Source organism: Dendrobates tinctorius, unplaced genomic scaffold (genome assembly GCF_039654945.1).
Source record: "Dendrobates tinctorius isolate UK_male_01 unplaced genomic scaffold, ASM3965494v1 ptg000226l, whole genome shotgun sequence".
NCBI classification, from domain to species: Eukaryota; Metazoa; Chordata; class Amphibia; order Anura; family Dendrobatidae; genus Dendrobates; species Dendrobates tinctorius.
In genome coordinates, this window is record NW_027361893.1 from 851,012 (window position 1) to 865,708 (window position 14,697).

Below are 14,697 nucleotides of genomic sequence, written 5' to 3' on the forward strand. Positions count from 1 at the left end.
CAATTCATTGTCAGCTTTAGGTAAACGATTTGTGCCCTGCAGGTTCTGCAGACAGCATTATATTCTTCTTTAGATATGCATGGTCCTGTTAAAATAAAAATACTTATACAAACCTCCTATTCTGGCACCATTTCAGCAGTGTTGGCACTTGTGTTCTTGGGTCTCTTTTCAGGTTGTATAAGGGGACAATACAAATATCTCTCCGAGGATCTATTTATACCAAGGAATGTGATGGTAACAAGGGGGCATACTCTGTCTGGAGGAGAGGTTTTTCCACCAACATAGAAGAGGATTCTTTACTGTTAGGGCAGTGAGAATCTGGAATTCCTCGCCTGATGAGGTGATTATGGCGAACTCAGTCGAGGGGTTCAAGAGAGGCCTGGATGTCCTCCTGGAGCATAACAATATTGTATCTTGCAGTTATTAAGTTCTTTAGAAGGACATAGATCTGGGGATTTGATTATTCTGATGGAATATAGGCTGAACTGGATGGAAAAATATCTTTTTTCGGCCTTGCTAACTATGTTACTATATTACGTCTCCACTTTTGGACAAATCGAGCATCATGAGGCAGTCAGAGCAGCCGCAGTCCTGGCTTTCTGTTAATGTTCAATACATCCAAAGGCAGGAACAGTGAAGCTGCCGCCGATTAAGCGCAGGGCTTGTGTGATTTAACAAACTCACATAAGCCCTGGGAAAGAAAGTCTCGACACCACTGAAATGGAGCCGGCGCGCCAGAGGAGTAGGAGTGTTTTCATTTTATTGAGGCCAAACATGAAGAATGAGTTCACTGAGAAAATATATATCCCTTGATTAGAAGTTTCACTCACAAAAGGATAAAACCACACTTCATTCCAAATGTAAAATTATACCCATAATTCACTCCTTGAAGGCGAGTCAGAAACTAATAGAAAAAACATATACCCCACGTTTCAATATAGGGTGAGGTGACGTATACACACTCGCTCTCCAAGCCTCTCATTTCTACGGGTTTCATCGTCCTCACCAAAGACAACTCAATAGGAGACTATGTAATACTGACCTATATTCAAGCGAGACTAGATGAAGAAAACTCTCATGTTTGCTGACAAAAGATAAAACTTAATCTTTGTTAATTTCAAATTTATAACTATACCCATAATACACCCCCTGAAGGTTAGTCAGAAGGTGACTAACAGATGAAACGTATACCACACGTTTCAGTGTATAGGGTGAGGTGACGTATACACACTCACTCTCCGAGCCTCTCATTTCAATGGGTTTCATTGACCTCACCAAAGACGACTCATCAGGAGACGATTTAATATTGACCTATATTCAAGCAAGACTAGACAAAGAAAACCCTAAAATCATGTATCATGTTATCCGAAACAGTCAGAAAACTAACCACATATTGGCATATCCCAGACTTCAAACTATATACTTTGTAAGTTTATAAGCCACTCCAGTGTCAGGAACAGATAGTATGTAAAAATACAGTATATACCGCTCAGGGAAGACAACTTCCAGAGATAATTTCATATTCATACTAAATAATGGCACAGATCTCCCAGACATTATGATTGCACATATCTCTAGTCTTTATAATGATATTGCACTCATTCCTTGACAGACCGCAGCATGGCCATTAGTTAGAAGCTGCTAGTGATCTTCGGAGCAGGTAAGTGTTCTCTGAGTGGTATATATTGGGCCGTCTGAAAACGGAGTTTAGTCTAGGACAATTTGTCTGCACTACTAATTGACAGCTGTTACAATACCAAACTAGGGCAGTCCCTATAGGAGGAAAAACACAATTATACAGTGCTTTAACATACTTTCTATTCCTGACACTGGAGTGGCTTATAAACTTACAAAGTATATAGTTTGAAGTCTGGGATATGCCAGACTGTTTCGGATAACATGATTTTAGGGTTTTCTTCGTCTAGTCTCGCTTAAATATAGGTCAATATTAAATGGTCTCCTGATGAGTTGCCTTTGATGAGGTCAATGAAACCCATTGCAATGAGAGGCTTGGAGAGCGAATGTGTATACGTCACCTCACCCTTTACACTGAAACGTGTGGTATACGTTTCATCTATTAGTCACCTTCTGAATAACCTTCAGGGGGTGAATTATGGGTATAATTTTACAATTGAAATTAATAAAGATTAAGTTTTATCTTTTGTCAGCAAACATGAGGAATGACAAGAGGTAACACATTTAAGAAGATCCAATTTTGGTTAAAACTATTCCAACATTATGAACATAAAGGCTTCTCCCCTAGGTGACATCTCTGATACTTATTAACAGTTGATTTACGTCCCACATGAAAAAGACCTTTCCTATGTGTGATTGCTCTGATGTCTAACAAGATGATCTTTCTGGTTAAAACATTTCCCACATCCTGAACATGAAAAAGGCTTCTCCCTTGTGTGAGTTCTCTGGTGGCTATCAAGATTCATTTTATGGTTAAAACATTTCCCACATTCTGAACATGCAAAAGGCTTCTCGTCTGAGTGACTGCTCTGATGTCTAACAAGATGTTCTTTCCGGTTAAAACATTTCCCACATTCAGAACAGGAAAAAGGCTTCTCCCCTCTGTGCATTCTCTGGTGACTATCACAAGTTGTTTTCCATCTAAAACATTTCCCACATTCTGAACATGAAAAAGGCTTACCCCCTATGTGAGTTGTCTGGTGGTTAACTAGACTTGTTTTCCATTTAAAACATTTCCCACATTCTGAACATGAAAAAGGCTTCTGCCCTGTGTGGGCTCTCTGGTGGCTATCAAGAACAGATTTCAAGTTAAAACATTTCCCACACTCTGAACAGGAAAAAGGCTTCTCCCCTGTGTGAGTTCTCTGGTGGCTATCAAGATTCACTTTCTGGTTAAAACATTTCCCACACTCTGAACATGCAAAAGGCTTCTCCCCTGTGTGAGTTCTCTGGTGGCTATCAAGATTCACTTTCTGGTTAAAACATTTCCCACATTCTGAACATGCAAAAGGCTTCTCGTCTGAGTGACTGCTCTGATGTCTAACAAGATGTTCTTTCCGGTTAAAACATTTCCCACATTCAGAACAGGAAAAAGGCTTCTGTCCTCTGTGCGTTCTCTGGTGGCTATCAAAAGTGGTTTTCCATCTAAAACGTTTCCCACATTCTGAACATGAAAAAGGCTTCTCCCCTGTGTGGGTTCTCTGGTGGGTATCAAGATTCACTTTATGGTTAAAGCATTTCCCACATTCTGAACATGCAAATGTCTTCTCCCCTGTGTGAGTTCTCTGATGCCTAACCAAATCTGATTTGTGTGTAAAACATTTCCCACATTCTGAACAGGAAAAAGGTTTCTCCCCTGTGTGAATTCTCTGGTGGGTAACAAGACTACCTTTGTGGTAAAAACATTTCCCACATTCTGAACAGGAAAAAGGTTTTTCCCCTGTATGAATTCTCTGGTGGCCATCAAGAACTGATTTCCGTTTAAAACATTTCCCACATTCTGAACAGGAAAATGACTTCTTTGGTTTAGGAGCAGTTTGCTTTGTAATGCCTCTTTTGTGACTTTGATTTTCCTTAGTAGTCGGTAATGAATCAGAAGATGGGCTCTGTTTCATAGGATCAAATGACAGATCTTTGCTGTGAATGGATGATGGTGTATCTGGAGTAAAAGCAATCTCTTCAGTTATATCTTGTAGGATCTCAAGATCATCAGATTTAAAAATTGAAGATGTCAGCTGTCCCTCTGATCCCCTGGTACAGTCATCTGCTAAGACAAAAAGCAATTATTTTTTAATAAAATATCCTTGAGCTTTATATTTTTGAACACTTCTACTTAAACTGTCCATAAAAATGGCAAGCTGTGTAAAAAAACTATTCACCAAGAAAATTGATAGTTCACAGTCTAATAGAAAACCTTATAGGATGAACCAGTAGTGCGGGGTGTTCAACTGTTTGTTCATTCTGCCTCCCAAATATAGAATTATAAGAAACCAATCAATGTTACGTAGGCAAAAATAATACCAATTCTCCGGCCACAAAAAAACAGTTCCCATTCAGGTCCATCATCTGTCAATGTAAAAACAGTGGTTCCCACACTATTAGTAGCTCAAAGCTGTTGAAAAGCAACAGGGTTTCTATTCTATAAACCAATCCAGCAAAATCCGCTCTCACTTCTGAGCCTTGCAGTGTGCTCAAACAACATTTAGGATCTCTGTATTTAGCAATATTATAGTGAGAAGAATCCACTTAATTTATGGTGTGTGTCTCCTGGAGCACAATCTAGGCACTATGTGCTGGGTAATAAAATGGCATATGTGTAATTTTCACTCTCCAACATCCACTGAGTGTTAATTTCCGGAAAGTGGCTGTAGAGTCAAAATATTCACTCCTCCTATAGATTATAACCCTCAGTGAATTAATTTATAAAATGGAATCACTTTACGAGGATTTCGACTATTCTGGTTTTCAATCATTTAGTTATACTAGGGCTTCTGCATATGATATGTCTAATCTCATCTGGGATCTGTTCCTGGTCTACAGCTGGAGTAATCTGCTCCCTACTTCCACCAACGGGAAACTACCACACCCTACTAAACCTCAAAGCATACTGCCAGATTCTGCAAGATACAGTGTTGTTCTGCTTTGGGGTTTAGTTGTCTGTGCTCAGCTCACAACTTGTGCATTTGTTTTCTGTTGTGACCGTGGCCCGTTTATTCACTACTCTTTTGTCTTCTGATTCTGTCCTTCTGGTTCTGACCCAGCTACCTGACTATTCTTCTTGCCATCTAATACCACAGAATAGCAGGTAACACCATGGTCCAAGTCTAGGGGTCCATGTGTAAGTCCAGATCCATGTAAGGGTGTTAAAGGGCGATGAACAAGGCAATCCTTGGGATATGGAAAGCAGAGAAGATAGTGCCAAGCATGTTCATGGTGGACATCTTTTGAGCTGCCAGGTGACCAGAAACAGTGCTCCCAATACATTGTGTCTGCAAACTATTCCAGCAAGATCTGCATTCAAGTAGCTAAATGGCGCTCCTTCCTTTCTGAACACTGCCATGTGCCCAGACCGTAGTGTACAATAGTATATAGGGTATTGTGCGAAGTTAGAAAATAATCTGTAAGATCCATTTGTTTTCTATTATCCTTTGTGAATAATTCCAAAGTTATCACCACATAAAGGGACACACGTCAGATTTTAAAAATGGGGCCTGACTAGAAACACAAAACAGGTTGCGGAAGTGGTTAAACCCGAGTATTTTGGACACTAATTACTGTAGTCAAAAACGGACTATAGACAATAACACATCTACTGAAATAATCAAACTCAACAGTTTTCATCAGTAATAAATGAGCAACTAGTGGTGAAACCTCTCTGGGGTAATTAGCGGACGGATCTCGGTGACTTCACAATCTAAACTATCGTAAGGGCCAACATTTTCTGTCAGATGAGATTCAAGAAGAAATATTAGACATTTAACCCCTTCACCCCCAAGGGTGGTTTGCACGTTCATGACCGGGCCAATTTTTACAATTCTGACCACTGTACCTTTATGAGGTCATAACTCTGGAACGCTTCCATGGATCCCGGTGATTCTGACATTGTTTTCTCGTGACATATTGTACTTCATGTTAGTGGTAAAATTTCATTCAAATAACTTGCGTTTATTTGTGAGAAAAATGGAAATTTGGCGAAAATTTTGAAAATTTCGCGATTTTCCAACTTTGAATTTTTATGCCCTTAAATCACAGAGATACGGCACACAAAAAACTTGATAACTAACATTTCCCACATGTTTACTTTACATCAGCACAATTTTGGAACCAAAATTTTTTTTTGTTAGGAAGTTATAAGGGTTAAAAGTTGACCAGCGATTTCTCATTTTTACAACACCATTTTATTTTTAGGACCACATCACATTTGAAGCCACTTTGAGGGGTCTATATGATAGAAAATACCCAAAAGTGACACCATTCTAAAAACTGCACCCCTTAAGGTGCTCAAAACCACATTCAAGAAGTTTATTAACCCTTTAGGTGCGTCACAGGAATTTTTTTGAATATTTAAAAAAAAATGAACATCTAACTTTTTTTCATAAAAAAAATACTTCAGGTTCAATTTTTTTTATTTTACCAAGGGTAACAGGAGAAATTGAACTGCAAAAGTTATTGTGCAATTTGTCCTGAGTACGCAGATACCTGATATGTGGGGGGGAACGACTGTTTCGGCGCATGGCAGAGCTCAGAATGGAAGGAGCGCCGTTTGACTTTTTCAATGCAAAATTGGCTGGAATTCAGATTGGACGCCATGTCACGTTTGGAGAGTCCCTGATGTACCTAAACAGTGGAAACCCCCTACAAGTGACCCCATTTTGGAAACTAGACCCCCCAAGGAACTTATCTAGATATGTGGTGAGAACTTTGAACCCACAAGGGCTTTACAGAAGTTTATAACTTACAGCGGTACAATTAAAAAATCATATTTTTTCCACAAAAATGATCTTTTCACCCCAATTTTTATTTTCCCAAGGGTAACAGGACCCTAAAAGTTATTGTGCAATTTGTCCTGAGTACGCTGATACCCCACATGTGGGGGTAAACCACTATTTGGGCGCATGGCAGAGCTCGGAAGGGAAGCAGCGCCATTTGACGTTTTTGGCTGGAATTGAGATCGGACACGATGTCGCGTTTGGAAAACCCCTGATGTACCAAAACAGTGGAAACCCCCCACAAATGACACCATTTTGGAAACTAGACCCCCTAAGGAACTTATCTAGATGTGTGGTGAGAACTTTGAACCCCCATGGGCTTCACAGAAGTTTATAACATAAAGCCATACAATTAAAAAATCATTTTTTCCACAAAAATGATTTCACCCTCAATTCTTATTTTTCCAAGGGTAACAGGACCCTAAAATTTATTGTGCAATTTGTCCTGAGTACGCTGATACCCCACATGTGGGGGTAAACCACTATTTGGGCGCATGGCAGAGCTCGGAAGGGAAGCAGCGCCATTTGACGTTTTGGGCTGGAATTGAGATCGGACACCATGTCGCGTTTGGAAAACTCCTGATGTACCAAAACAGTGGAACCCCCCCACAAATGACACCATTTTGGAAACTAGACCCCCTAAGGAACTTATCTAGATGTGTGGTGAGCACTTTGACCCCCCCCAGTGCTTCACAGAAGTTTACAACGCCCGGGCGTGAAAATAAAAAAATTCGTATTTTTTCCACAAACATGATCTTTTAGTCACCATTTTTTTATTTTCCCAAGGGTACCAGGAGAAATTGGACCCCAAAAGTTGTTGTCCAATTTGTCCTGAGTATGCTGATACCCCATATGTGGGAGAAAACTACTGTATGGGCACACGTAGGGGCTCGGAAGGGAAGTAGTGACGTTTTGGAATGCAGACTTTGATGGAATGGTCTGCGGTTGTCATGTTGCCTTTGGAGAGCCCCTAATGTACCTAAACAGTGGAAACCCCCCACAAATGACCCTATTTTGAAAACTAGACCCACTAAGGAATGTATCTAGATGTGAGGTGAGCACTTTGAACCCCCAAGGGCTTCACAGAAGTTTATAATGCCAGGGCATGAAAATAAAAAAAATCGTATTTTTTCCACAAACATGATCAATTAGTCCCCAATTTTTTCATTTTCCCAAGGGTAACAGGAGAAATTGGACCCCAAAAGTTGTTGTCCAATTTGTCCTGAGTACGCTGACACCCCATATGTGGGAGAAAACTACTGTATGGACACACGTCGGGGCTCGGAAGGGAAGCAGTGACGTTTTGGAATGCAGACTTTGATGGAATGGTCTGCGGGTGTCATGTGCGTTTGGAGAGCCCCTGATGTACCTAAACTATTGAAACTCCCCACAAGTGACCCCATTTTGGACACTAGACCCCCCACGGAACTTATCTAGATGTGTGGTGAGCACTTTGAACCCCCAAGTGCTTCACAGAAGTTTATAACGCTCGGACGTGAAAATAAAAAAATCATTTTTTTCCACAAAAATGATATTTTTGCCCCCAATTTTTTATTTTCCTAAGGGTAACAGGAGAAATTGGACCCCAAAAATTGTTTTGCAATTTGTCCTGAGTAGGCTGATACCCTACATGTGGGGGTAAAACACTGTTTGGGCGCATAGCAGAGCTTGGAAGGGAAGGAGCACCATTTGACTTTTTCAACTCAGAATTGGCTGGAATTGAGATCAGACGCCATGTTGCATTTGGAGAGCACCTGATGTGCCCAAACAGTGGAAACCCCCAATTCTAACTCCAACCCAAACCCCAACACGCCCCTAACCCTAGCCCTAACCTTAACCCTACCCCAACACACCCCTAGCCCTAACCCTAGCCCTAACCCTAATGGAAAAATGGAAATAAATACATTTTTTTAATTTTATTATTTTTCCCTAACTAAGGGGGTGATAACGGGGGGTTTGATTTACTATTTATGACGGTTTTTATGTTTGGCGGCTGTCGCACGCTAAAAGACGTATTGTAAAAATAGTTTTTGCATCACCACATATTGAGAGCTATAAATTTTCCGTATTTTGACCCACCGAGTCATTTGAGGTCTTATTTTTTGCGGGACAAGTTGACGTTTTTATTGGTACCATTTTCGGGAACGTGAAATTTTTTTATCGCTTTTTATTCCGATTTTTGGGACGCAGAATGAACAAAAACCAGCGTTTCATGAATTTCTTTTGGGGGGGGGTGCGTTTACACCGTTCCGCGTGCGGTAAAATTGATAAAGCTGTTTTATTCTTCGGGTCAGTACGGTTACAGCGATACCTCATTTAGGTCGTTTTTTTATGTTTTTGTCGGTTTTATGCAATGAAAACTATTTTATTAAAAAATAATTATTTTTGCATCGCTTTATTCAGCGAGCTATAACTTTTATTTTTTCGCTGATGATGCTGTGTGGCGGCTCGTTTTTTGTGGGACAAGATGACATTTTCAGCGGTACCATGGATATTTATATGCGTCTTTTTGATCGCGCGTTATTACACTTTTTGTTTGGCGGTATGATAATAAATCATTCTTTTTTGCTTCGTTTTTTATTTTTATTTTTTAAGGGGTTCGCTAAAGGGGTTAACTAATGGGACAGTTTTATAGGGCGGGTCGTTACAGACGCGGCAATACCTAATATGTGTACTTTTATTGTTTTTTTGTTTTTATTATTTCCAAAAAATGGATTTATTGGGGGAATATTTTTTTTTTTTTTTCTAGTTTATTTGGCGCTTTTTTTTAAATTATTTTTACACTTTTTTTATTTTTTTTTTTACTTTATTAAATAGTCCCAGGTGGGACATCACTGTCCTGTGACAGATCGCTGATCTGACACAGGCACTGCAGAAGGCTTCCTCATGCCTGCGCTTTGCAGGCACTGAGGAAGCCAGCTTCCGCAGGCCCCCGAAGGCCCCCGTCGCCATCTTGGATTCGGGGGCCTGGAGGAAGGGAGTCCCCCGCAGCAGCGCTGCACATTGCGCTGCCGTGGGGGGCTCAGGGAAGCACGGAGGGAGCCCCCTCCCTGCCGATGCTTCCCTTTAACCCCCGGTACACCGCGATCGTGTTTGATCGCGGTCTGCAAGGGGTTAACGTGTCGGGGGCGGTCCGTGACCGCCCCTGACACATTGTGCCGGATGTCAGCTGTGATAATCAGCTGACACCCGGCCGCGATCAGCGGCGCTCACTACGTGGGCGCCGCTGATCGCGCCGACGTACTATCCCGTCCCCGGTCATACGGGCCCGGGTACCGTGGACGGGATAGTACGTCGGATGGCAGGAAGGGGTTAAAGAGAACTGTGTATAATAGTGCAGAGATGTCTTAAAGGGAACCTGTCAGCAGGATTGTGCTCAGTAACCTACAGACACTGTCAGGTCGGCGCCGTTATGCTGATTACAATGACACCTGGTGATGAAATCCGTCTTGTGGTCGTTGTTTAATCTGTATTTGTAGTTTTCAGTTAATGAGATTCTCGTGCTCTGGGACGGGGCTGCGGGCGGGGCTTTATGTGCTTCTCTGATTACATATGCACCTGTATTGGCTTATGACAGGTTCCTGATCCCTCAGTGACCTGTCCCCCATTATTACATAATGCATATAATAGTGTTGATAATTTTGTTGATAATGCCTATAATATTGTGGCTATTGTGAAGTTTATAAAATTACATCCAGCAAAATGTCACCGGTGATGGCGCCGCCTGAGTAGTAGCATCTATAAGTAAGAGATAGATGATACTGGACAGGTGCCGCCGGTGTTCTTTTGCTGGAGTAAACTGGAGCGGCATTCATTTATGGTGGACCATTGAAGCTACTATCAGTCCTGACCAGAAGATTAGAGAAAGTAAAATTATAATATTGCTCCCCATTTCAGGAGAGATTGTGCAGTAATCTGAATTCCTTAGGATTGAAAACAATGTAATTTATGACGTGGAGTGAATGCATGAAACCAGGGCTCGAGCCATGCCACCACATCTCCTGCATGTGTGAATAAATGTATATTACAGCCATCAGCCATGCACAGCTTAGCGATACATCATGGCACAGGTGTAATGGTTTTTTGTAGTTTATCACAATCCTTGAAATTAGTTTTAATACAAATCAAAAAGTCAGGATAAATGGAAACTCTTGTTCTTTCACAGAAATTCAGTTGCACATTTAATGTTGTTGATCATAAAAGCAAAGTTTGGCCAGAAAGACTGGACCTGGTCTTGTAGGGACCATATGAGCACATTCAGCAGCACAGAAGGGAGAGAAGGTAGATTCATCCAATAAGATATTGGGGATCTAGGAAGTCAACAGCATCATTACCCTCCGCTTTCTCTTACAGACCCATCACAGCACTTTTCAAGTGATTTTCTAAGGCTAGTTTCACACTAGCGTATCTACACGCAGCACACAGCGCCGCTAAGCCCCGCCCCCTGTGGTCATCTCCTCCCTACCATCGCTGCATGCGATCTGCACACCCTATCTTTAGCATAGGGTGCGCAGACCGAGCGCTAGTAGGATTTTTGCATGCACTGCGCACTTTTGAAGGTGCGCCGAGTGCACCAAAATGCAACATGCTTTCGGCGCACCTTCAAAACTGCGCAGCGCACGCAGAAATCCTACTAGCACACGGTCAGCGCACCCTATGCTAAAGATAGGGTGTGCAGATCGCATGCAGCGTTGTGTGATAGTAGGGAGATGACCTGAAGGGGCGGGGCTTAGCGGCGCCGTGCGCTTCGTGTAGATACGCTAGTGTGAAACTAGCCTAACTTGTCAGCAGATCCTACATACGTTGTCATTTGGCTTTGTGTCACTTCATCTTCAATGTCATCCGCTCAATGCCGACTTTTATTCCCCATTGACTTGCATTGGGGTCGGGTTTCGGACGAAACTCCGACTTTTTTTGCCCTAGTCGGACCAGTTTCATCTGAAACAAATTTTGTTTCATGAAACCCGAGCCGACCAAAGTCGCTCAACTCTACTTGAAAGCTTGCAGTGTGTTACAATCTTTTCAGTTAGCCATTAAAAGGTATCAACCACTGAGGACTCTCAATTCTAAATACTGTACACTGCTCAAAAAATAAAGGGAACAATCAAATAACACATCCTAGATCTGAATGAATGAAATATTCTCATTGAATACTTTGTTCTGTATAAAGTTGAATGTGCTGACAACAAAATCACACAAAAATCATCAATGGAAATCAAATTTATTAACCAATGGAGGCCTGGATTTGGAGTCACACACAAAATTAAAGTGGAATGTTGAGAGTGTGTGGACCCCATCTGAAATGTCATGTCCATAAAACAAGTCAAAACGAGAGTCAATATTGTGTGGCCTCCACGTGCCTGTATGACCTCCCTACCGTTCAACTCCTGGGCATGCTTCTGATGAGGCGGCGGATGGTCTTCTGAGGGATCTCCTCCCAGACCTGGACTAAAGCGTCCGCCAACTCCTGGACAGTCTGTGGTGCAACGTGACGTTGGTGGATGGAGCGAGACATATGTCCCAGATGTGCTCAATCGGATAAAGGTCTGGGGACCGGGCGTGCCAGGCCATAGCTTCAATGCCTTCATTTTGCAGGAACTGCTGACACACTCCAGCCACATGAGGTCTGGCTGTTATGAATGGGTCACCGAGGAGGGAAAAAAACAAGCAGCTAAGTCTCAGAAAACCAGAGAAGTTGGTAACTATGCAGATTGCAGATCCCTGAACTTAACCGCACAACTAGCAGCAGTCGTGGAGCGTTCCTACGATGGTCCTAGACACCTCGTCACAACCGGAGAGCTACATAAGCCTAAAGCAGGGAAAGAGGAAAACTAACTGCCCCAGAGCAGACCTCAAAGGAAAGACAGCCCCCCACATGTATTGACGATGAAAATACAAACAAAGGCAGGAAAATAGGCCGAGCAAACGATGGGGCCCGGCTAACTAAAAAGGACAGGAAAGGAAAGACACTGTATGCAATCTGCCAAAATAACCTACAAAAATATTGTCCAACACTTCTGATAGCAAAATTAACCCTGAAGTCACTAGACTTCAACACCTATATCAGCACTCTGAAATATTCTGAGACAGAGCAAAAAGAGGCCAATCTAATAAGAGACAAAAAGCAGATTGGCAAATACTGATACATAGGAGTGGAAATTCAGCATAGCCCCAGCAGGGGCAGGCTGATTACACAAGAAACTGAATTGGCCAACAAGCGCAAGTGTGAACATTAGCAAAAAACAAACTTAACTTGAGAAGACTGGAAGAGAGCTGAAGTCCAGGACCTGAGAAGCAGACTGAATCACCAGCACCAGGATAGGGCGTAGGCTGTCTTATATCCAGTCTGATACTCCAGAGGTCCAGTCGTTATCTTCCTCATCAGGTGGCAGATCACTACCACTTAAACCAACCTCACTACCTCCTGTCACCACCAGAGGGAGAACGGAAGGGGAACTCTCAACTGGTGGAGCAGAAAATGAGTTCATAACATCTGGCATTCTATTGCATTAGCAGGAACCCAGGGCCAATCACACCACCATATTGTCTCGCAAGGGGTCTGAGGATCTCATCTCGGTAACTAATGGCAGTCAGGCTTCCCCCCATTTCCTTGTAGATTGTAAGGTTGCGAGCAGGGACCTCACTCCTAATGTCACTGTTTGAATTGTCTTAACTTGTATTGAATTTATTGTCTGTACATGTCCCCGCTTAATTGTAAAGTGCTGCGGAATATGTTGGCGCTATATAAATAAAAATTATTATTATTATTACCTCTGACGAGCACATGGAGGGATGGGCGGCCCTCCAAAGAAACTCCACCCCACACCATTACTGACCCACTGCCAAATCGGTCATGCTGAAGGATGTTGCAGGAAGCAGATCGCTCTTCACGGTCTCTGCAGACTCTGTCACGTCGGTCACATGTGCTGAGTGTGAACCTGCTTTCATCTATGAAGAGCACAAGGCACCAGTGGCGAATTTGCCAATCATGGTGTTGGGCTGTGAGCACAACCCCCTCTGTGGCCGTCGGGCACTCAGACCTTCCTCATGAAGTCGGTTTCTAACTGTGTGTGCAGACACATGCACATTTGTGGCCTGCTGGAGGTCATTTTGCAGGGCTCTGGCAGTGCTCCTCCTTTCACAAAGGCGGAGGTAGAGGTCCTGCTGCTGGGTTGTTGACCTCCTACGGCCCCCTCCACGTCTCTGGGTGTACTGGCCTGTCTGATAGCACCTCCAGCCTCTGGCCACTATGCTGAGACACAACAAATCTTTATTGCCACAGCTCGCATTGATGTGCCATCCTGGATGAGCTGCACTACCTGAGCCACTTGTGTGGGTTGTAGAGTCCATCTCATGCTACCACGAGTGTGCGCACAACCAACATTCAAAAGTGACCAAAACATCAGCCAGAAAGCATTGGTACCAAGATGTGGTCTGTGGTCCCCACCTGCAGAACCACTCCTTTATTGTGTGTCAAGATCCCACTGCTGACACCGCTATGTCCCCGACGGGGGGATGTGACCTTTCGGCACACACGGCTATCACATGTGCAGGGGGTCTTATCTTAGTTATACCACAGATGTCACCATGTGATAAAAACAGCAAGCTAGTCTTGCCCTAACAATTTACAGCAGGGGGGTTTATTTTGGTTATCCCACCACTGCCACAATGTTACAAGCTGTCGGGATTTATGGGTATCCCACTTTCTCAGTTCCACTTTGGAACTCGCAGCTCTCCGGTGCCCACCTTATCCTCAGGTCAGTCAGGGAGCTACACCAAGAATAATTAATCGCCGGACGGGCTGCTTGTTGTGCACTGGCGATTAGGCCGCTGCAGTGAGGGAATTATAAATGCTTCGGCCGCAGCCACACAATCAGCTTATAAAACCCCTTCTGTCACTGCCAGCTAGCCCACCCAGCCAAATCACACTTCGCTGCCACCGGCTACGATTCTCTTAATCAATAAGTTAATTAAGAGGGTCCGTAGCAAACCTCCAAATTAGTAGCGTAATTAGCTTATAGGCTCATGAATTCGTCACAGAGCAAGGAGCCGAACTAATAAATTTTATAGAAGATAAAAGGAAGGCTTTACAAAATGAGACAATAAGAATACGTACAATGCAATTAAAAATAAAACAGGGTTAAAGAAGAAAACACTCGCATGGTACTTGGATCATTTCAGGCAAATCAGGCAGAACCATGCTGGGGGGGTGGAGCCAGACATCGTAGTTCAT

At 42.8% G+C, this 14,697-nt stretch overlaps 1 protein-coding gene across 7 annotated transcripts in view; it reads right to left on the bottom strand.

The window, feature by feature from the left end:
* Positions 1-733: 733 nt before the first annotated feature.
* The window catches only part of LOC141059284 (uncharacterized), a 47,059-nt gene continuing 33,095 nt past the window's right edge, over positions 734-14,697 (bottom strand). For 5 of the 7 annotated variants that reach the window (XM_073555603.1, XM_073555602.1, XM_073555604.1 and 2 more), the window contains exon 7: positions 734-3,742. In XM_073555603.1, coding sequence (XP_073411704.1) covers positions 2,322-3,742 — 1,421 coding nt within the window. In that variant the 3' untranslated portion in view covers positions 734-2,321. The remainder of the gene's footprint in view (positions 3,743-14,697) is intronic. The other 2 variants (XM_073555601.1, XM_073555599.1) reach the window with 1 other exon arrangement.